General features: G+C 42.9%; 1 protein-coding gene across 2 annotated transcripts in view; it reads left to right on the top strand.

The window, feature by feature from the left end:
* srgap2 (SLIT-ROBO Rho GTPase activating protein 2) overlaps window positions 1-24745 on the top strand; it is a 198567-nt gene that overhangs the window by 150893 nt on the left and 22929 nt on the right. For both annotated transcript variants that reach the window (XM_063065453.1, XM_063065455.1), the window contains exons 7-16: window positions 2241-2462; window positions 3413-3514; window positions 5171-5368; window positions 7692-7776; window positions 12938-12965; window positions 13657-13687; window positions 15501-15561; window positions 16625-16702; window positions 17409-17543; window positions 23309-23414. In XM_063065453.1, coding sequence (XP_062921523.1) covers window positions 2241-2462; window positions 3413-3514; window positions 5171-5368; window positions 7692-7776; window positions 12938-12965; window positions 13657-13687; window positions 15501-15561; window positions 16625-16702; window positions 17409-17543; window positions 23309-23414 — 1046 coding nt within the window. The remainder of the gene's footprint in view (window positions 1-2240; window positions 2463-3412; window positions 3515-5170; window positions 5369-7691; window positions 7777-12937; window positions 12966-13656; window positions 13688-15500; window positions 15562-16624; window positions 16703-17408; window positions 17544-23308; window positions 23415-24745) is intronic.

Genomic DNA, 24745 nt, shown 5'->3' with positions numbered 1-24745 from the left:
TTTTATTTCAGTTTATCAGCAACTCCAGTTTTTTGATATTCTGTTCCAGGAAGTCAGGAAATAGTGCTTCATAGAAAAGCTAATGGAAATCTGGAAGACGTGCCCACAAGATGTTGAGAGTAGGCCTTAACTGAAAATTTCATACTAATTTTCATTGATCTTTATTAGGCAAAGTGGGTGATTAGAATTAAGATATATAACATCCTTGTTGCATTTGAATGGTAATGTAAAGGGGCCGAATGACTTTTCAAGATTCAAGTTTATTTGTCATGTACATTGAAACATGCAGCGAAATGTGTCATTTGCATGAACAAACAACTGTTTTCCTCTTTATTTAAGTTGCAGAACATTCAAAGGTTGAATATGTTCGAATGGTTATTAGCTGTGCATGGATTTAGTGAAACCTGAATCACATTTAAGCTTACTGGCACACATGAAATTAGTTGTTTTTGCAGCAGCAGCACAGTGCAATACATAAAACTATCAATTACAGTAAGAAAGATATATATATATATATATATAAAATTAAATCAAGTAATGCAGATAATGAGCGAACAATAGTTCATGGGTTGGTTCATTGTCCGTTCAGAAATCTGATGGCGGAAGGGAACTCGGGCCTCTGGTGTTGAGAAGTGTTGTGCTAACCATCATACTATTCCTGAGTGTTCAGGCTCCTGTACCACCTCCTTGATAGTAGCAATGTGAAGAGGGCTTGGCCTGGGTAATAGGGGTCCTTAATGAAGGATGCTGTGCCTTATTGAGGCATCGCCTTTTGAAGATGTCCTTGATGCTGGGGTGGCTAGTGCCCACGATGGAGCTGCTTGAGTTTGCAACCCTCTGCAGCTTTTTCCAATCATGTGCAGTGGTGCACACTAGAAATCGATACTCAGAATTCCAGGAGGATTAGAAATCTGGTGTTCAATTTTCTCACTGAAAATCTCTTGAACAACACCGTGTTGAACAGCTTGTTCTTGGATAATGACTGCTTAAATGTATTACACCAGAATCAGAGGGTGAAATGACACAGTCCATGAGCCTCTTTGGTAGAGCTAGCTAATTAATCCCTTTCCCCGGTGAGGAGATAAGGCAGGTTTCCAATTGTTTTGGGAGTTTAATCAATGAATCCACATCACCGGTTTTTCAGAGGTTGCATGCCAAATCTTAGGAACCGACTGTTGGCGTATCTGCCCTTTCGAACTCAGAGCGTTTGTAGCGAATAGCAGATTGCCGACTTAAAGTAGAATTAGGGACAGACAGTAAATACTGGCCTTATCAGCAATACCCAGAGCTCATTAATAAGATGAAAAGGTTCTGAGAAAATTTCACATGTTATGTCACATCTTCTCATAACCTTCTCTACTCATAGGAGAGCAATCTGAACATTTCCAGGCTTAACACGCAGCTGGAGTCCCTCATCCCCAGGCACAATTTTAGTAAATCTTCTAGTACCCACTCCAGAGTATTGATCCCTTCCTAAACAATTTCTAAAGTTCTAAGTTCAAAGGAAATTTTATTATCAAAGAACATATGTCACCATATGCAGCCCTGAGATTCATTTCAGTTTCCTGTGGGTGTACTCAGCGAGCGTATGGAGTAGTAACTATAACAGGACCAATGAAAGATCAACCAGAGTGCAGAAGACAGCAAACTGTGCAAATGCAAATATAAATAAATAGCAATAAATAACAAGAACATGAGTTAATGAGATAAAGAGTCCTTGAAAGTGAGATCATTTATTGTGAGAACATTTCAATGATGAGGCAAGTGAAGTTGAGTGAAGTTATCCCCTTTTATTCAAGACCCTGATGGTTGAGGGGTAGTAACTGTTCTTGAACCTGGTGGTGCAAGGCTTGGACCTTCTACCTGATGGCAGCAGCCAGAAGAGAGCATCACCTGGGTGGTGGGGATCTCTGATGTTGGATTTTGTTTTCCTATGATAGCGTTTCATGTAGATATGCTCAATGGTGGGAGGGCTTTAGCTGAGATGTATTGGGCCTTGAAATTACAACAGCATTTTGTTGAGAAACAGCACAACTACCCTGGTCTAGAGCTCTTCTATTCATAGAAGTATGAAACCAAAATACTTTCATGACATTTTGTTGAATTATTCACTTAACCTCGATACCTTCCAAGATTGGTGCAAATACAGTTAGTGATCTTTCTGTTTTTACATTTGGGAATATACAGCGATTCTGTGAAATCTGTCGGGCAGCAGTTCTAATCTGTACTCTTTATTTTAGTGTTGTGACCTCGGGTATCATGCCAGTCTGAACCGAGCAATGAGGACATTTCTCTCAGCGGAGTTTAATGTTGAGCAATCCAAGCACGAAGGGTTGGATATCATTGAAAACGCCATTGACAACCTAGATGCTACCAATGACAAACAGCGTCTTATGGAACTGTACCACACTGTGTTCTGCTTGCCACCAAAGTTCGATTTCCAGCCACACATGGGTGACATGGTCAGTATACCTCTCTAAGCTCCATCTTGAAACAGTGCTTGTCTAGCTGGTTAATATGCAATATTCTTGTTATTTCTGATAGACCTGTACTCTTTGTACTATACTGTTGCAGACCTACAGTCATATATATATGTCACTGTTACACAGAATCCTAGAGTTACACAGGTAATGACTTGTACTTATCAGAACTCCGTGTCAAGACTGTATAGAGACCAATCTTGTCTCTGCAGGATTGTGCACCAAGTTTATAAAAAGGGAAGTCTGTACCCATCATTATTCTCCTCCAGTGTGATAAAGTCACAGGCAAAGGAAAATGCAGCGATGTCCTAGGAACCATTTTTCCTCCTGTGCCGCACGCCAACCTGACAGATGTAGTTTGGCCGTTTCTTCGTGTGGCTCCATTGCTATTTTAGAACCTCCTAATCAAGAGCTCTGTGTGAGATGGTGGTTTGAGAATGGAGCCTGTAACCAAGTTCACAATGAGTGAATGTACAATTAAGTTTGGCAACAACATTTACATCCTGAGAGCAAAAACACACACAAAAAAAATAAACAGTCCACAAAATCAACTTCAGTGCCAAATAGTAGGAAGTCTCTGCATCAGTGTGTGCTTGGAATTTGATGAAGAACGCCCAATTGTGCTGTAACTTGGATCAACACACTCATAAGAACAAGGAGTCCTCTGTACAGTTACTGGTCTTTGTATTATACCTCGCATCTCTAGGGGGGAAGGACATTACTAAACCTTTGCAGTGGTGAGCATCCCAAGTGTTCTCTCAGCTCAATGTAGTTTCTCTTTTGCATCAGCATAGATGATAATGTTCCATTGCGCTGGGTGTAAGTGACGTTCAGATTGCTCCTTGATGTTTCTATTTGTATATTGAGACTAGTTGAAGCACTCGTCCTCTTCTGTCCACCTGCCATAACACTGCTGTTTTTGGACTCTGCAGGTTTCTCACCTGTGCGCTCAGCAGCCAGTGCAGGGAGAACTGGTGCAGCGGTGCCAACAGCTCCAGTCCAGGTTAGCCACTCTGAAGATTGAGAATGAGGAGGTGAGTCTCTCAGCAGCACAGCTGCCAAACGGCTGAACTCTTCCCTGGCTTGGTACTTGCAACTGCCCCAATTCATTGCTTGGAGGCTTTTTCTCATGGCTGGATGGGTTACGTGCATAACCAGACTGGTCCAGATGCTCAGGTCCTACATGAGCTGAGGTCGGTAAGGTCAAAGCAGACAGCTTCAGTAACGGGAGGAATATGCCAATCTGCCGTTTTGACTCCAGCGAGAGTAAATATTTTCCCTCTGTGTGAAAGGTACTTCCTGACATCAGCCCAGCTCTCTCACTTTGTATCAGTGTCCCTGTGGTTTTGGACTAACAGAATAACAACTCAGCCTTACCCTTTTTTTTTATTCCGCTTAGTGTCACTTAACTTTATTCACTATCTTTCAAGGCTGAAAAATCTAAATTTCTCCAGCCTTGCAGCTTGTCATGCCTCTGACAGCTTGCAACTGGACAAAATATTTAGCTTCTCCAATCTGTTCCAACAATCAATTAGATCCCAGTTGATCTATATCCCGACTCTATTGAAACTCCATTCCTTTATTGGCCTTTACTAACAAAACGCTGATCAGTCTCAGTCTCTCAGTTGACTTTCACCATCCACCGTGTTAGCATGACAATACATAAAACTCCTAATACCAATTATGTGGAAAAGTATAGGTATGTCATGATTTCTGTCCTCAACAGTCTTGCATTTATTTTAAGATTATGTCCCTTCTTGCTTAATTCAACCTCAAGAAATGATTTCTTTGTAATAAAAAATTTCAGCAATCTTCTAAACTCAAAGAGCAACATGCCAGATTTAAGGAATTGTTTTCTTAATTTAGCCTTTAAGCCTTATTATCATTCTGGTATCTGGTGAATTTTGTCACAAGCCCTCTAAGGTCAATACGTCATTACTATGATGCAGAAGGCAGAACTGAATATTACATTCCACGTGGGGAGATGTATTAAGCAGTATTGTGGGGATAATTCTACTAATGATGTCACTCAACTTTGACCTCTGGGTACCCTCCATTCAGCACGTCTCTCTGGCCTATAAAATCATTTGCTTCCTTCTTTCAATATTTGTGACCACCTTCCTGTTTTACCCACACATCCATTGCCTTAAATATGTGAAGAAACCATTCACGTTGAATGTCATGGAAAAGTACATTCGCTATATCTAAACTTTCCAGTGTACACTTTTGAAGTCACTTCCACAAAAATATTTAAGAGTTTGGTCAGACAGGATCTACTTTTAAGGAAACTATGTTGGTTACCTCCGACTGGGCCACTTTGATATTGACTCTTGGCATTTACTATTTGGTCTACACCTACCCTGGTTTGTTTGTTCAGAAGTATTGAAAGTAGTCAGATTAGTTTGTTTCCAACTCACTCGTACCTCTCCCACAGTTGCTGACTCGTTTCTGATATCTTGAGCACTTAGTAGATTCATACCAAGCTTAACATATAGTCTTTAACCCTGGGGTGTAACCACCCCTATTTCCAACCCATGAATGTAAATAATAAGTGATAAATGCTAAAAATGAAAGAATTAATAACTTTGAATGACTGCATATTCGGACTGACTCTTATCCAGTTGTAGGCTTTTGCTAAGTTTACAATGGATTTTCTTGCATTAATGAATTCACTTGGTTTGTCTTTACAGGTGAAGAAGACCATGGAAGCCACACTACAAACAATTCAGGACATTGTCACCATTGAAGACTTTGATGTGGGTGACTGCTTCCAGTACACAAACTCCACAGAGTCAGTCAAATCCACTCTTTCAGAAACCTTCATGAGCAAACCCAGCATTGCCAAGAGGCGAGCCAATCAGCAAGAGACAGAGCAGTTCTACTTCACGGTACGGTGTCATGGAGGCAATGTTTGTGGTGCCGATTTTCTCTTGCAGCCATTTACTTTCCTGGGAATGATCACTTACACAAAGTTGCGTAGCAGTGACACAGCCAACAGAACTACTGCAGCCCGTGTCCAGTTCTATCTCTGCATGTCGCCCCCTTCTGTGTGTAAAGGTGAAAGGAAGGATTGGGTGTGGGGAGTGGGTGGAGATGATGGGGAGAATAGATTACAGGGAAAAACAATGGTGGAGGATAGAGTTACACTGTGGCCTGGTACAGACTTGAAGGACAAAGTGGCTTCCTTCTCTTTCATAAGGAAATACGTGTTTATCTTCATGGAGTGATATCTCTCATTCCCATCCATGAGTTGGGACATGTATGTCTCTCTCCTTGGGTTCGAGCTTGCACCATAGATTGCCCATGTACAGTATCCCACCATGAGTTAGATCCTCTGAGTGTCTGTCTGTCTGTCTGTCTCTCTCTCCCCTCTCCCCTCTCCCCTCTCCCTCTTTGTCTCTATCTCTCTCTCCTTCTCTGCTCTCTATCTCTCTCTGGTTCATTCTCTCTCTCTCTCTCTCTCTCTCTCTCTCTCTCACTCTCACTCTCTTCCCCCCTCCTCCTCTCCTCTCCTCCCTCTCTCTCTCTCCCTCCCTCCCTCTCCCCTCCTCCTCTCTCCTCCCCCCTCCCCCTCCTCCTCTCTCCTTCCCCTCATGCTCTCTCTCTCACACACTCACACTCTCTCTCCCCCTCACACACTCTCTCTCTCCCCCTCACGCACTCTCTCTCTCCCCATCACACACACTCTCTCTCTCTCCCCCTCACACACTCTCTCTCCCTCACACACACACTTTCTCTCTCTTCCCCTCACACACACACTCTCTTTCTCTCCCCCTCACACACACTCTCTGTCTCCCCCCTCACACACACACACACACTCTCTCTCCCTCACACACACACTCTCTCTCTCCCCCTCACACACTCTCTCTCTCTCCCCCTCACACACACTCTCTGTCTCCCCCCTCACACACACACACACTCTCTCTCCCTCACACACACACACTCTCTCTCTCCCCCTCACACACACACTCTCTCTCTCCCCCTCACACACTCTCTCTCTCTCCCCCTCACACACACTCTCTCCCTCACACATACTCTCTCTCCCCCACACACACTCTCTCTTCCCCCTCACACACACTCTCTCTCTCCCCCTCACACACACTCTCCCCCTCACACACACTCTCCCCCTCACACACTCTCTCCCCCTCACACACACTCTCTCTCCCCCTCACACACACTCTCTCTCTCCCCCTCACACACAATCTCTCCCCCTCACACACACTCTCTCTCTCCCCCTCACACACAATCTCTCCCCCTCACACACACTCTCTCTCTCCCCCTCACACACACACTCTCTCTCCCCCTCACACACACTCTCTCTCTCCCCCTCACACACACTCTCTCCCCCCTCACACACACACTCTCTCTCCCCCTCACACACACTCTCTCTCTCTCTCACTCACACACACACACACACACACTTTCTCTCTCTCTCTCTCTCCTCTCCCCGCCCCACACTCTCTCTCTCCTCCCCCCCCCCCACACACTCTCTCTCTCTCTCTCTCTCTCTCTCTCTCTCTTCTGGAATCTCTGCATCACTACCTGCCATCAGATGGTTTTGGAGTCTGTGTGTTCCTCGTCAAAGGTTGAGGGTTTGTGTATCCTTGCTTTGACTTGGGACTTTTGAATCTCCTTCTGTGGATTGTATTCCTCTTCCCCTCTATGATTTGGACATTCTGCTTCCCTCTCCATGGAACGCAGCCTGTGTGCTGTTGTTCAAGAGTGGGGCCCCCTGTGAACGGAGACTGTGCGTCCCATTCATTGGTTTGGGCCTTTGCATCGTTCACATGGATTGGGTGTCCACATACCATCCATGAGCACTGGCCTGTTGGTTCACCTCCATCGGCTGGTGACAATGCTTTTCCCTCCGAATTTCAGACTTAAAGCTACTTTCCTAAACAGAGTACTGTCCTTGGGCTAGGGTAGAGATGGGTGGAATCTATTCTTCCCTCTGCATGGATTCCAGCACCTGTTCTCTCCGGGGGTTTTAGGCCTGTGTGTTCCTTTCCGTGAGTTCAGCTTTTTGCCTTCAATTTTTCACTTTACTGTTTGCTTCTTGCTATATTGGAGCACAAGGCCAATCGGGGGTGCCCTGAACAATATCCATGCAATTTGCAGATCGTAAGCAGAGTGAATTTTAAAATGGAGGGCGCTATAAATCATTTGCTGTTTTTGTGGTAGTTCACTACCATTTCCTGTTCTTTTTCATAGAAACTGAAAGAGTATTTTGAAGGCAGAAACCTGATCACCAAACTGCAAGCAAAACATGACCTTCTGCAAAAGACTTTGGGAGAAAGTAAGCAAATATTCTTAATCCTCTTTGTAATCAGCCCATCAGTGGCAGTGTGAAGTCTGTTCAGTATAATTTAGTCCGTGTCTTATTAAAACTCGATTCCTTCGTTCAAATCTCTAAGATAATTGGATACTCTTTAATCTTTCAGCAAAATGCGAAGTTCAAAGGCTCTGTGTTGAAACATTACGTGGCATTGATTTGATTGTTCTGATTAGTGTCACAGCCTCCACTGCAACCAAAATACAGGCAACAATTGAAATGTATATGTACATAACTTCAGAATACTTGTAATTTTGTATTCAGAGTATTAGGTCCAAATAATAGATCTGATGTTTTGGTTGGAAATATTCTCTCCCCTTCAATGTAAGAGATGACTAGATTAGCATCATGGAGCTTTTTAGCTGTAAATGGGATTAAACTCTCTAAAATTGTCCCTATTTATCTAACTGCTATTTATCTAAAAGAATCAAAATGAGTTTTACTTTGGAGATGCTAGTCATAGCTGGGCTTACAGCCAATTTCACTTAAGTCAGACTGTTTGGGTCACCTCCTGGATTTTGCTGTCTCTGCTCTGCTTTCCTTCCAATATTCTGTTTTATAAAAACTAATCTTCTAATAAACACCCTGTGGCATCTAGTAAGGTTTGCCTTTGTACACCATAGGAACATTGGAAGCTGAATCAAGCTTCCAATGATTCATGGAGTACCACAGCACACAAACAGGCCCTTCAGCCCATCTACTCCATGGTGAGCTGTTACTCTGCCTCATCCTGTTGACCTGCACCTGAACCATTGCTCTCCATACCCTTCTTATCCACGTACTTACCCAAATTTCTCTTAAATGTTGTAATCAAACCTGCATCCCCTACTTCTGCTGGCAGCTTGATGCATACTTGCACCACCCTCTGAGTGAAGAGGTTCCCCTTAAACATTTCACCTTTTACCCTTAACCTATGACCTCTAGTTTTTGTCTCACACAACCACAGTGGAAAAAGCCTGCTTGTATTTACCCTGTCTGTACTCCTCATAAGTTTATATACCTCTATCAAATCTCCTCTCATTCTCCTACACTCCAGGGAATGAAGTCCGAACCTATGCTATCTTTCCCTACAGCTCAAGTCCCGGCAATATCCTTGTAAATTTTCTCTTACATTTCATGAAGCTTAACACAGAATTATGTTACTTAGTTAGACTTCTAAAAACACTCTTTGCTCAAGCACAAAAACTAGATGTTGAGAGATTGAAACCTTGAACCTTATCCGGGAACATTCCAGAAAAGAACAAGCCTCATGTTTCTTGAGAGATTACATGCTGTCTTTTGAATGTTGAGTAAACAAGACCGAGATTGAAAATGGGAGGATTATTTGTTTCAAATGTTATTGGTAAGGAACTAAAACTAGGATGTTCAGAATCCATCATATTTTACAATTGGAGTTCCTCATGAAAATCAGAAATACTGCAGATGCTGGAAATCTGAAACAAAGCTGAAAATACTGGAAACACTCGGCAAGTCGGGCAGCATGAATGGGGAAAGAACTGAATAATGTTTCAGATCAAACATCGTTCATCAGAAATGCAAAAGAGATAGTTTTTAGTAGAAGAGAAGGTGACGGAGGGAAGTGTTCATTCCTCCCCAGACTTCTCTGCAACTAAAAACTAACTTGTATTCTCTCTTTTCTGGTGTGGAATGGTTGCTTTTCTTTCTCTTTCCACAGAAGCTTCCTGACCTGCTGAGTGTCCCTGGCATGTTCTGTTTAGAATTTTTCATTGGCACTTTAAATGCTTTCACAAAATCTGCTTCTCTAGATGCATTTTTTTTAACAGTTAACTCCTTCCCGTTATAGTTGAGTTCAGTGGATGAATCAATTGCTTATCATTGTACTGAACAGCTGAGATCATAATCTCTTAATTAGGCTGTCTGTGGCAAACCCTTGTACAGTAAAGTCATCAAGACAGCCCCTTTGCCACGTGCAGTATTCCATATGGGGGTACACCATACTGGCCAACAGAACTAACGTTCTTGTGATACCCTTTTTCCAGAAATAAAGCTGTGAAGCAAAAAGCCAGGAACATAATGTGAAGGAGAGAAAGGGGTGAAAAATCTGTTATGAGAGGTCCTTTCTGAGTCACACACCTGCCATCTGCTGAGATGGTGCTTGGCTTCTGATGTGATCCCAGATTTTTCCACCCTAGTTGCTTCCGATCCAGGTTTGCCCTGCTGAGCTCAATACATCTCCGTCTGCTGACACTGAGAAGTAGCGTGGGGAGTGTGCAGCAAGTTGTTTAATCTATACGTTCATGTTTCTGACTTGCACCACCTTGTCCTTCAGTTTGAACTTTTCACTGTTGAGTGTTTCTGTTTATGTGAAATTTAACTCAGCTGCTTCACTAACTTTACAGACATACACCCCCTATAGCCCACTGTGCATATTAAAAGGCACTATCAGATAGAATTTACAGCGGAGTACCATGACATTCAACTCAAATGCTAACAATCTAGAACTTAAGCTGTACACAGAATCTACTTCAGTCAATCTTATTGCCATTTCTTTCCCGCTCTTGTATGTAACTAGGTTCACCTTCATTACATCTACAATAATCTCCTCAACTACACGTTGTGAGAACATTTCCACAGTCTTCCCTCTTTTCAAGCAAGCAGGGTTTTTGCTGAATTAGCAGTTGCCTGGTACAGCTCTGACCAGGTGAAAACTTCTTTTGCATATCTCAGTTATTTATCAGTTCATAATTTTAATGACCTTCATTGTAGCATCACTGAACCGTTTCATGAAAATAAAATCCTTCCAGGTAGTTAGAACTGCAGAGTTTTGAAATCATCTTTGTGAATCATTTTTGCATCATCCTTGGTGTCCCTGCATCCATTGGGTAAAGGTCTCAAGGTAGTTCTTGAGTTGGTTAATACAAATGAGGTATTATTCTGAATTTTTCAAAATGAATAGCCCAAGCTAAAGAGCAAAAGGTGTCTCAGAGAATACTCAGACCCTCCGATTGGGATTAGTTAATCTGCTGCTGAATCCTTTGTTTGCTTCAGGTTTGACTATTCTCATGCTGCCCAGGCCACCCTCATCTATAAATCTGAACTGATAGAAAATTCTACTTTCCATCTCCGAACTTGTACCAACTGGCATTTATTTCTCGCTGGTTCCAGGCTTTGAAATCTCTTGAACTTAAACTTAATTGAATTGTTTTTAAACTGACCAGTAGCTTTATTCCGTTCTGTCTCTGTAACTTCCAGCCATGAGGATTTTGAGATTTTAGTGCTTTTTGAAGTCTGCTCATGTTTTCACACGGTGATAAGCATACCTTCAAGTGAAGTTGCCCTAAACTTTGTTTTTCACTTCTTAATCCTCTCTGCCTCGCTCCTTTAAACCAATCCAGAAAATCCGACCCTTTGAGTAAGATGTTGGTCATCAGTTCCCAATCTCCTCATAAAACTTATTGTCATGTGTAACCTGGAACTTGACTTACGATCTTTTAACTGTTGAAGCTTTAAAAATAAAAACTTCTGTTAGGATATTGAGCAACTCTTCCTGTCGAGAGGGTTTAAAGTTGTGAGTGGTGATAGTGAGGAGATGGGGTCATACATTCAGAGTGGCATGGGCAGGAATAATTGAGCAGATGCAGTACTCTGTGGTGACAATTCCGGAATTAGTAGATTGCCAGCTGGCATCTTGCTGCCTTTTGTGTCTGTTGATCTTGAGTGTCTACACTGATTCAGAGGCAGCTCAAAACCAGCAGAACAGCCAGCCATTTTCAGAGTGAGAGAGGAAGTAACCAAGCTAACACTTAAGTCGTAAGTATCAATTGAAAAACTCAGAGCATTATTTTCTGATAATGGATCTACATTTTAATCTAGTTCATTTACAGTAGTGGGTAGTCCAAGAACCTTGTAAGTGGAGAGGAGGTGGAAAGATAGCGCTACAGAAAGAGAGTTCCTCTGTTGCACAGTTGACATTATGTGCATCACTGTGTTGGGAAGGGCCTTGAGGCATGATGGTGGTGGGGTGGGGGTTTTCATTGTGGGGAGAGAGGGCTGTGTTTGAACTCAGCTCTTTTTAAAGGCCTTCTTCTTATAAATGTTTGGTCTACATTTAACAAGAACTAGACTCCATGTGGAAGAAAGAGAATAGTTGCCAATACGACTCAATAAAATGAAGCTGTGAGCAACCCAAAGCCTGATGCTTAATATCTCCACTTTCCTTTGTCTGAACCAGATAGTAATAATGCTTTTACCATGCGTAATCATCCCCAGTATTGTAACAGCTTTCAAAGCCAGGATTTAGGCTTAGGAGTGAGTAAATGCAGACTTTAGATTTCCACGGGGCACAGGATGGCGAGTGTTTGCGATAGCCCACGCAGAGAGTATTTTAGGAAAATTGAGACAACACTTGAAGGATTGGGAAATTATGGAGAATTAGCTTCTGGGGCTACTCTAGTGATTTACTGCTGTTTATTAGAGGTCTTGCCTTATTCATTTTTGTATCATTGGCCTCAAACAGCGAACTACAGGCCCTCGAGGACCACATTATCAGATTCACATAGCACAGAAACAGATAGAGTGTCCAACTATACAGACCCAATTACCAGCACTCCCTTCATGGTCAAATAGGATCTGGAGACTTAAGTGGCCATCCAGATAGTTTATAAATGTTGTGAGAGTGCCTGTATCCACCACCTCCTCAGGCAGTGTGTTCCAAATTGTAATTGGGGAAAAAAGTTCCTCAGATCCCCTCCTCTCATCTTAAACCTTTCCTCTGGTCTTAGACAACCTCTCTTATGAGGGTAGGTTTCTCACTGTCCACCCATTCTATGTCCTGCATAGTTTTGTACACCTCTTTAAGGGCTGTCTTGACTTCTTCTCATATAAGGAGGGAATAAAAGACAGCCTTTCCAAACTCTCCACATATCAGAAATGTTCCATCCCAGGCACCATTCTGGTAAATTTGCTGGTAAATATGTTTTAAAGTTGCACAAATCATCTGAATTACTGCCATTTCTACTTAGACTTCAGGGGGTCTGGATTAGAGGCCCACAGTGTGCTTGTCCATCTCATTCCTTAATGCTGACCGGTTTATCAGTAATTTACAACATTTTTACGATGTGCTACTAAAATTTCCGTGTTTTTCTCCTCCCTCCTTCCATTTTAGGTCAGAGAACAGATTGTTCCATTGCCAGGTGGGTCTAATTGTTATAACTGTATGGCTTCTCACTCCTATAGTTTTCTTATTTTCCTTAATATCCGTGCTGCCAAGTTAACAATTGTTGTGATTAACGAATGGAAACTGGAAGGCTTAAAAACTACCTTTAAGATGAGAAGGCCCAGTTCTGTGTGAAGGTCGGCAGCCCTGTTACTGAGGATTAATCAGCCTTTATCTTCTGCAAGAAAGAGTCTGGGCACGTAGTGGATCTTATTGGCATGCTGACTGTTATGCCCCTTTCTCCTGGAAACACTGCACACAAGGGAGATTCTCAGTGCTTTCTTCTGTGTTTCCTTTGCCTCTTGTTGTAAGCCAAAGGTGGAAAAGCCAGCTGGTGGCGCGGAAGTACCCGGCAAGCTGCCATCCACCTTGGACGTCTTAACATATTGGCCTGCTTGAATGAAATTCTATCGAACTAGCGTTGACTCTTCCTGTAGTCATGGTAGCAACTGTGTAAGTCTACTTCATTTGGAATCGTGGCTCCAGATTTTGCTTGTAGGATTATCAAAGAATAAGCTGGTTCGTTAACAGGACCTACACAGCAGTGACTAGATTTTGATTTGTTACCATTGCGTTTCTGTAGTCATTAACCCTCCAGAATTGTGTTCAGCGTTTACCTTGCTGTATTTAATATTTTGTTTCTTTTTTCCTCACCATATTGTGTTCAGCGGGCGGCGGAACTCCAGTGTGAGGAAACAGGTAACTGCAGCAATGGCTCTTTTTGTTGTTTGGACTGTTTTCACTAATCATTCCTCGGATGCATATGGCTTACTGAAACCTGTCTGCTGGAAAGTCCATTGTGGAACACACATCTGGTGTCAAGGCTGCCTGGATGTCTCAGGTTAAGATTTCATCCCACAAGTCTGGCCTCAAGAAATCCAGGCACATGTCCAATCTTTGGATAGTCAGGACTCACGCATGTTCTGTCTGGAGTATCATTCTGAAGCTGTTTATTTCCACACTAGTCATGGGCATGTGGAGAAGCTATTTTGTAAAACCTAAAGTGGCTCCTTCCATTCCACTTCCTTGGGAGTTTGTATCCAGCTGCCATCAAGTAATCATTTATCTTAGTTCATAAAGTAACTAAGCGCGCCTTCTTATGAAAGATGCGTAATAAGTACTGGCAAAACACTCAGCTGTGCAAAGGGCAATGATGTACAAGCCTTCTCTATCTCTCTAGCTCTCTCCCTCATTCTCTCACCCTCCCTCGCGCTCTCCCTCCTTCCCTCCCGTTCTCTCTTCCCTATGCTCTCTCCCCCCGCGCTCTCTCTCCCTCCCCACCCTCCCCGCTCCCCCACTCCCCCTTACTCCCACTCTTCCCCTCCCCCTCACCCCCACTCTGCCCTCCCCCACCCTCCCCGCTCCCCCAGTCCCCCTTACTCCCACTCTCCCCTCCCCGCTAGCTCTCACCCTCACTCTCCCTCTCTTGCTCCCTCTCCCTCACTGCCTCTCACCCTCGCTCTCCCTTCCTTGTTCTCTCTCATGCTCACTGTCTGGTTTGCTTTCTCTTGATCTCCTCTTCCCCTCCCCTCCTCCCCCCCCCCGTGTATCCCCAACAATAGTTATTTGGTATCAGTATCATGTGATTCAATGGAAGTATGGTTACTATATCTAGTGATTTTGTGTATTTTCCAACATGGACAAATGTACTAATATGCCTGTGTAATAATAGAACCCGTTTGTTACCCAAGGACAGCCTGTCTTAGAATTAAAGTTCATAACTTGCTACCAACGTGTGTCCTTGAGGTTTGGGAAGGTCATGAAGGAAGAATTCTTCTTCACTCAGGATCAAGCATTGTGATGATTCGACTAAGACAGCGGGGTGGGGGAAGGGTAGTGTCATGGGGCTGTGAAGTTGATGTAAACTTAAAATGAATGCATAGGTTGATACAAGGTCAGTTATAGTGGTATGTCGTAAGTGGGAGGAAAGATCAGGTGAATGAAGATTTGCTGTAGTTTTGACATTCTGGGAGTCAATGAGTCAAAGTTGAGAGTGTCATGTCTTCGTCGCAGCGCAGAGAGAATAGGAGGGAGAAATGTAATACTGAGTGTAAGAAAGGATTTGGACAATGGAGGAACAATGTAAGAAAGTTCAGTGGAGGACAGACTGCATTCACAGCAAAATAGAGGCAAGAAATATTGTGGTGAGAGGTTAGACATCAGTCATGTAGAAATAGTGACATATTACTACAATCACTGCTACATGTGATTTTCCTGGCTGTCTTGACGATGAATGTGAGAGGGAAACTAAGCCTCACTAAGTCTGTGACGTGCTTACTCAAGCAGACTGCTTGGAAATAATAACATTAAAATATTGTACATTTGGGAAAACAAATGGGTCAGTAAATCCTGTAAAGAAACTGGGTAGTACTCAAGATACTTCTCACTCTTTGGAGTAATTCCAGGCTTGTGGAAAGGTGTTTGTGAAGGGTTTAAGAGAGCTGTAAAGGTCGGGATGATTTTCTGTGAGATTTACCAGCCCCCGCTGAGAATTCCTTTCTTTGGTTTCTAGGATGGAAGCCACATCATTCCCCTGGTGGTGGAGAGTTGCATCCGTTTTATCAGCAGGCACGGTAAGTGGAGGGCTGAACCGTGGGATGATAAAGAGAAAAACAGTCAAGGACGCTGTTTGGCCCGTATTAATTCTGACAGTGAAACACTTAGTTAATTTCATTTCTCTGCCCTTTTTTACTTAACCCTGTAATTGTTCAAAGTAATGTATGTCATGATTTTTTAAATCTCCATCATATCTCCTTTTTATCTTCTTTACTAAAAGAAAAATAAGCTTAGCTCACCACTGTCTCTACATAACTGATGCTTTTCTAGTACTATCTTTGGACTTCCAAAGTATGGTGTCCAGAATTGGTCATAAAGCTCCAAGTTGGGCTTCAATAGTTATTTAAATAGAATCACCTTGCTTTTCTCCGCATTTGAAAATTACTTTTTTCTGGTAACATTTCTGGATTGGTTGATGTTAGTCCAAAATTCAATTAGGTGCCTCTGGCAAAGTCACCCTGCATGCTTGATATTGGTTCTGCATTTTTTATATGTGGCGCCATTTACCATTGTGGAGAAAATTATCCTAGAAGCAATCATTGTTAGTCAGTCCTAAAACAAATAAGTCCTTCACATCATAGGGCTGTGTTGGGACCCTTTTATCATTCCCTAAGCCCTCGCACTTGCCGGCCGGTGGTGTAGTGGCATCAGTACCGTACTTTGAGGCGAATGGGCCCACGTTCGAATCCGGTCCACCTGTGCATGCTGGGGTTAGTATTGAGCTGGCAACTTGGCCTCGCAAAAACAAAACACAGACGCTAAAGAAACGGCCCGGTGCGCCGCAAGGTGCGGAGGAGAACGACAACAATCCCCAGCAACTCCAATCCTTGCAACTTCTTCAACCCCGGTGACCTGGGCTGGGGATGTAATGGGACTAAACTTGCAGATGGACATCGTGGTCCCATTCCTGGGGTACTGAAAAACAGTCAATTTCTGGGTTCAATCTCAGCAAAACTCTGAAAGTGAAGTACAGTAAGTAACTTGCACGAAATGCCTTCAAGCGCTAGTTAAGAGTGAGGAGGCGAGTTTCTTGCTGGCTGCCAGATACTAGGTACAATAATTGTTCATTTTTTCCCAAAGGACTGCAGCATGAGGGAATTTTCCGTGTATCCGGATCACAAATTGAAGTTAACGATATCAAAAATGCTTTTGAAAGAGGTTAGTACCAGAATAACTTCTTTCTTCACACCCTACACAGTTGTCTTTCCTTAACAATCTGCTAAAGATCAAAATCGGGGTCCTTCTGCTCTCCGGAACAACTGCTTCTGTGGGAAATTAAGAATTGTCTGATGATCGATGTAAACTGTTGCACTATGACGATGAAATTTGACGAGAAAGCCTTTTTTGTTCTATTCTTAGATTTGTCTTTCCCTTGTGTATGCACCGAGGATATATTAGAATTGAAACTCTGCAAGTCATCCTTGCATCTCCTCCTTGCTACCACACTGCATGCAAAGAACCCGAGGTGTCCTTGCACAATTCTTGGCCAGGAGTCTGTGAAAACTGATGCCATTACCAGCGTAGACGGGTTGGGTAGGTGTCAGCTTTCGGTGGGGACCAGTGGTCATCAGTGTACAGTGGAATTTTAAGGATGGTTGGCTTTCCCAGTCAAACCCTTCCACTCTCGCCCTTAATTTTGGAATTGTGATGGCCCATCTCATACAGATAGCAGGATGTTTGTGGAATTTAGTTAGTCACAAATATCAATAGATAGGAAATGTACCAAAATCTGTCTCCCAGTCATGTATAATAGTACCCTTAACAATTTTAACTGCTACATGCCTCACACAGATCTGATTTTAAAGTCATGGAAGGAACAAACAGCTTTTCAGATTTTAATCTTTTGTTGTTCTTTTGTATAAAGGTGAGGACCCCTTGGCAGGAGATCAGAATGACCATGACATGGACTCGATAGCAGGAGTGCTAAAACTATATTTTAGAGGCCTGGACAGCCCACTCTTCCCCAAAGAAATTTTCCATGACCTGATGTCCTGTGTCAGTAAGTTGAATTATGCTGGCCGTGGGTTTTGATGTTTTTTTTTCCTCCCACTCCAGGATGCGTCGGATTTGTCGATTGGTTACAATCTCTGTAGTCTTAGGAATTGGATAATAATCAGACAGGAAGGATTAAAAAGTGAATAGAAGCCAGTTGAAAGGACTTTGAACTGTATCAGAGAAGAGATTGCCAGAACAGGCATAGTGGGACACTGCATGGTGTGACTTTCTGTAGGAGAATTAACCGCTTCGTCACTTTGTATTGGTGCCACCTTGTGTATCTTTGGCATAGAACTTTTATAGTTGATGATTTAGTACAGGCCTTACTTGCCAATTACCAGACTCTTCTGGACTATTAAAGAGAAGAGCAGTGTTGGTGATCAAGCTCTCGGGAGGATAAAAAACAAGGATTGACAGACAATGGAACTGCCTCACAGTTGGAGCTGGATAAAAGGTCACCTATTGATCTGAGTGTGCTGTCACTCAGGACTGTTTGCCTCTTTTAGGCCTTGACATTGCTGCAATTAAAAAATGGGGAAAGAATTACTGGGGCAGTAGTCATTGAGATCTAAGTCCATTCCTTGGAAACATACAGCGGTAAATTACTGGAAAGTATGGAGTAATCAGCCCCACTGGCAAAGGGTCCAGTAATCAGAGATTGCAGGCTCAAGGTAACTGGTGAAGAAGCTGAGGAAAATTGACAATTGTCTTTAAACTGCACGGCCGTCTTCAGAAGATGGGTGGACGCAGAACTAACAGAAACTTTCAAAAGTAAATTGGGAACTTGAAAGGAGCTAAACGGGTTAATGGATTTCTTTCAGTGGCTTTTCAAAGAGCTAGCATTGGCCCGTGGAATGAAAGGGCCTGCTTCTCTAAGATCCCATGATATTGCTTGGAATCTAGTGTTCCCGCTTCATCTGGTGTCTAACCACAGCCTCACCTGCTTGCTCCAAAGGACATTTCGAAAAAAGACAAAGGATATGGTTGGGAATCAGGAAAGGTGAGACTGAGTTAGCAGCTGGACTCCTTGCCCAAAGCCATCCTGTGAGGCCTATGTTAAGCGTAAGATTTTTCTGTGTGTTATTGAAGATTAAAAAGCATGAACTTAGCAGCTGGAAGCCCAGTTCCACCTCCCAAGTCAGTACAGGAACTCCCAGTGGCAGGAGTCAATCGCTGATTGAGATATAGAAGCATCTGGGAACTGAGGGTGTGATTGTGACAGAGGCTTAGGGCACCGACCCCGTTTGCTGGGATGGTTGATAATTCCCTTAAATGGGAACTCTGTACAGTGTGGTCCATTGTCCTAGTAATCCCAGGGTTAGGTGTGTAATTGACCCATATATGAATACCACAGGCAGCTCGGTCTGCTGTTACGCTCAGGAATTTCTTTCAGTGACTTTTGAGACTTTAAGGAAGGCAAAGGTCTCTTTCAATCCTTCAATCCCTCATAAATTCTGAAGAGATATGTGCATATTTTTGTCAGTTTTTGTTTAATTCCTTTTATTGTCCGGTTTCCCCTGCCTCTGCTTCTTTCCCTGCCTTGTCCCTTCTATGTTATTTGCTCTCCTAATTTCCTCTTGCTTCACTCCTTCATTTTCTCTTTCTCTATCTCCCCACAACTTTCAGCTGAACAAGCCTTTGGGATGTCAGCCAAGGCTGAAGCTCTGGAAATTACTTATGAATCCTCTCTACTATTCTTGCTTTCTTGTAAATGTTCCTTAAAAGACATCATTTTTGTTCGTCCTTTCAGAAATCTTCTTCAGTAACAGTGAGATATTTGTGAGATTAAAAACATGAATAAAAATTGTTTGATGTTTTTTCTTTGCACCTCTCTTTTCCCCCTTTCTCTCCTTTGTCCACACTTCATGTTATATGACATTTTATTTTCAAGCGCATCCACTCACTCCCTTTCTCACTCTCACTCACGCTCCCTCTCACATTCTCTCACAACCGCTCTCACGGCAACTCTCTGTCACACTTTCTGACTCACTCTCACTCACTCACCCTCTCACACACTCTCACATTCTTTCACACTTCCTCACTCTCTCAGACTCCCACACTCTCCCATACTCTCTCACACTCGCTCCCTCACAACCACTCTCTCTCACTGTAACTCTCTGTCACACTTTCTGACTCACTCTCTCGCTCTCACTCACTCACCCTCACACACTTTCTTTCACACTTCCTCACTCTCTCAGACTCCCACACTCTTGCACTCCCACATGCTCTCTTACACTCTCATGCTCTCTCTCTCTGGCTCTCACTTTTGCTGTCTCTCTCTCTCTCACTCTCTCACACACTCTCATACTCACTCTCTCTCACTCTCTCACACTCTCTCTCACGCTCTCTCTCACACTGTCACACACTCTGTCTCTCCCACTCTGTCTCTCTCACTTTGTCTCTTTCACTCTGTCTCTCTCACTCTCTCAGTCTCTCTCACACTCTCTCACTATCTCTCACTCTCTCACACTCACTCACTTCCTCACTGTCAGTCTTTCACTCTCTCACTGTCTCGCTCGCTCTCTTGCCCTCTCTCTCTCTCGCGCTTTCTCTCTTCTTCTCTCTCATTCACTCTCTCACTCTCACGCAATCTCCAACTAATTGGAAGCTCAGGGTAGAAAGAACTGAAAGTAAATAAGTAAAAATAAGATGGAATTGGGCAGGCAGTGTGTGAAGATAAGGGGGGAGAGAGAGAGAGAGAGAAATTTTTGGGTGCAGCTGGGAGAATGTTTGAGGCAGAATTAGACTGAGGTACCAGGGTAAGAGAGCAGTTGAGTGTATTGGAAACTCAGGAAAAGAATGAATTTAAAACAAATAAGGGCAAATAATGAGACAGAGTGTGTGTGTGTGGGGGGGGGGCAGGCAGTGTGTGTGAAAATTAAGTGGTACAGTTCAGTTTTCTGGTTTTGATCATTCCGCCCTCCAGACCACTGACTAACAATTGATTTTTCTTTAAGATTCAGTTAAATGAAACGAGTCCTGTTTGATACTGTGTGGGTTTTATTCCCACTCCAAGACACTGATTACATTCTTCAGGCATTTTGATAGCTATCAAAGAGTTTTTGAAGTAGCAGCAGGGTCAGAGGCTGTTCACAATGAGTTTGAGTTTGTCACGCAGCCCAGGCCAACCCCCACATCCACTGTCGATGCTATTGGACCACCGTACTAATCCGAAATGACAATCTGATGGGGCAGGCAGTTGAGAGCAGCAGCATAAAATCTGCAGCTGCTGTGAATTTACTTTGCCTCTTCTCCAGAGGAAAGCTACTCTCTGGCAATTCCAAAGGGTATCTTGTATGATTGTACATAGTCAACATAAAATTTCAACATCTCATCCAAAGTAGCGTCATCTTTCCCAGATAGTGAGCCCTTCTCACCTACTGCTAACGCACATAAATATATGTAGCCAGATTTCTGGTCACCTCCTTGATCCACATGTAAGCAGCTGTTTGGATCAGAGGTTCATTTCATTGTCAGAGTGTGCATGTAGAATACAATACAACTCTGATATTCATCTTCTCCAGATAGCCATGAAATACAGGAAAAACCATGGAAGTCATTGAAAGAAAAGACACCAGCCCCCCCCCACCACCACACACACACAAAAGAAAAAGAAACAAAAACTCGCTAACCCCAAACCCCTACCTCACACAAAATGCTAACAGGTTATCCACATGGAAAATGGCAGCTAGAATGTCAAAAACCCCAAATTTCCAACCCCCCCCAAAAAAATATCAACAATAGCTTCAAACCCCAACCCCGTCTCACACACACAAAAAACTAACAGATGGCCTACATAGAAAAACGGTGACAAAAACATCAGACACCAAATACTTAAACCCCTCCCTTGCTCAAAAACTGACATATCGCCCACCTGGACCCCAAACTACCAACCCTCCAATCAGAAAGTCACAACAGCAACCAGAGTCCCAAATGAGCAGTCCTATTTTTAATGGTGGCATGATAAAAACTGGGGATGTGAAAGAGATTGTAGGACTAGAAAAAATTAGAGATGGAGAGGGGCAAGTCACTGAAATGATATTGTGTCCTTGTAGATAGGATGGAGGCTGGACCACAATATCTCCAAATTAGACCAACCTTCTCACAACTACTACTATTGTCACCTGTAAGGATTGTCCATGAAAGCAAGGTGCTCGGTCTGTTAAATCCAAAGTGGGTGCCGTGAGACAGATGAGGCAATACACTGTCTTATGCAACAATACTGCATCATCTCCTAGTGGGTCATTCTTCTATATAGTTGTTGTGTGCTGGGCACATTAATACATCAATACCGATGTTCAAGGGCTCATGTCCTGGATTGTGCCTCAAGCACGTGAAGCTCAAAGGAGGACATGAGGTAGTAACATTCATAAAAATCAAAGTAGTTTGAGATAGGTTGATGTAAGTCGTTAACAAAATGGAGAAAGAGCAAGAGGAAGCACAGAGACGGTGATTAAAATTGGAAAAATAATTCCTTTTCTAAGCTTCGTCCTTCGAGAAGTAGTAGGTCTAGATGTAGTTAGAGTATGTGAATGAAGAAGGAGCATAGCTAACTGGAAAGTTTTAAATTGTTGATGCCAGTAAAGTGCTGATCTAATAGTCCCTTTAAGGAATGTATTGAGTTGAACTGTTGCAAGAGGAGAGAGCAGAACCGATAAATCAATTTGTGGTTGTTGAGAATTGCTAGTTCTGGAGCTTGTTTATGCTTTGTAATAAGCACAGAGAAAGCAGAAGTTGTTCCTGGCATCACTGTGATTTCAAGCAGAGGGAATTATGATGTAGTAACAAACAGTCTGCCAAAGAGCCTCTGTGCCTCAAGTAGCAGTTGTGTGAGGAAAGGAATTGTCAACGTCTGGGGTCAAGATCCTGCACAGGACTGAGAGTGGAAAGGTGAGATGCCAATTATAAAGAGGAGAAAGGACTCCAGGGTGCTTGGTGAACTCTGGGGGGGTGTGAGATGACAGGTAACTTGCACTAGGTATGGAAGGGGAGACGGGGGTGGATTGACGGGTGAGTGAGAGAGAGGGAAAGGAGGGAGAGAGCTACTTTACTGAGAGACCATCAAAGATTTGAACCTTTCCAGTTTGCTCTTGTCCTTTTTCAGTCATACACTTTGGGACTGAAGAGCTACACCCAGACGTATGCGTTACCCAAAGAAGTGATTTACTAAGTAGTTGAACCTACTTGTAGAGTAGGTTTGGGTTGCTGCAGATGTTGTTGTGGATTTTAAATGTTGAGTTAAAAGCGTTCATTAGATTGAGATCTGGGTGTTTTTTTTAATCTTCATCAGAGATTAAGAAGAAAGCTAAAAGAATTGTGTCATCCTGAAATGTTTACCTCTTCTAATTACTTAAACATAGTCTGACAACTGTCTGGGTCAGAGTTGATTCCTGTATTTTTGATTATTTGCAATCATCCACTTTTGGACTGAGTCTAGGGGTCATATTGTGTCTTGACTGCAAGTTCGAATCTTCTTTCTTAGCTGCTCCTTTGTAGTAGATAGTAGTGAAAGAAAAGACAGAAACTAGGATTCCTTATGTCTGATCTAGGGTTCCTTATGTCAATCAAACTTGTACAGCAGCGCGCATATGTAAGTGATTGTTTTGGCTCCTGCTCTATGTATGTTTAGCCTATTATCAGTTGCTCTCTCTGTTATGATAGAATATCATACAATGCCCTTCAATAGATGGAGGAGAACATAGAACGTATGCGAATGAGCAGTGTCCAACCTTCATTTGCATTAACGCATTTTGTTCCTGCTCTTTACAGCTATCGAAAACCTTGAAGAGAGAGCTCTTCAAATCCGCAAAGTCCTTCTGACTTTACCAAAACCCACCATCATCATTATGCGCTATCTCTTTGGTTTCCTCAGTCAGTAAGTATCAATGTGTCTGTCACGTGGGTATGTTTAAGACCATAAGATAGAGGAACATCGAGTCTGCTCCAACATTTCATCATGGCAGATCCATTTCCCTCTCAGCCCCAATCTCCTGCCTTCTCCCCATATCCCTTCATGCCTTAACAAGTCAAGAATCTACTAACCTCTGCCGTAAATACACCCAATAACTTGGCCTCCAGAGGCACCTGTGACAACGAATTCCACAAATTCGCCACTCTCTGGCTAAAGAAATTCCTCCTTATCTGCGTAAAAGGCAGAACTAGAACATTTCTAGTTCAGCTGTTAGTTCCTCCCTCAGTGCTTGAAATTCTTGACCCAAGTTTGTTGATTCCTTGGAGTACTCTGCAGATTCTTTTCTCTCACTAGTTTGGGATCTTGGAGGTGTGTGGTAGCAAGCGTCTTCTGCACTGCTTTGCAATATGTAACTTCAAAAGGACTGTTCAGTTGTGTTCTGCTAACACATGTTGCACTTGAGCTTTTAAGTGATAGATGGTACTTTTTAAAAAGAGGTGCTGTTGAAATGCTTCAAAGTTCAAAGAAAATTTATTATCAAAGTACTTATGTATGATTGGATTGAGTATTTGTCTAATTTTGGCAATTTGCTTGCAAGCGTTTCCTCACCGTATGAAGAGAGATCATCAGTGGATTGTTTATTGTGGTGTGCCCTCCGAATGCTGGGCATTCATAGACTTATCAGTCAGCTGACTGGTCGTCATTTTGGAAACTCAGTTTGATGTGGGGAGGAAATCTCGCCGCTGATTGGTTGTGTGGCGAACTTCGTGCATTGCGGTCCGGAATTTTGCCCGCATCGGCTCATAAGTCGGATTGAGGTCTACGTGTTTGTTTATAGAATTGTTCGCTGAAAACCACACTTCTAGGAATTCTCTTGCATGCCACGTGTTTGCGTTAACAGCCCACTGACGATGTCTCCTCGTTATGGTAATGAAACGTTTGGAAGTAAATTGCCAAGTTCGGAGAATAACTCAACCCAATCATCAACCACCCATGCTACTATCTTCCAAATTATTTCCACTTATATGTATATTATCATGTACATACGCTTTGGTATGTCCCTGCACTCTGTTTTGTATCTGATACACTGTGCACTGGTCATAGGAGTGGGCTTTTAGGTTGCAGTCAATTGGATGGTCAAATTCCATTGGTGTTGTTGGAACAGCTCTCAGTTCAAGTTGGGAATGTTCTATCACAGTCCAGATATGTGCTTTGTAAATGTTGAGAAGTTTTTGGACAGTCAGCAGATAATGCATTCATTGTAGTATGTGTGGTCTCTTACCTCTTTTGGTCAT

Source organism: Mobula hypostoma, chromosome 13, assembly GCF_963921235.1.
Source record: "Mobula hypostoma chromosome 13, sMobHyp1.1, whole genome shotgun sequence".
Classification (NCBI taxonomy): domain Eukaryota; kingdom Metazoa; phylum Chordata; class Chondrichthyes; order Myliobatiformes; family Myliobatidae; genus Mobula; species Mobula hypostoma.
The sequence above is the reverse complement of the archived record's forward strand: the minus strand, read 5'-3'. Positions and strand labels throughout refer to the sequence as shown.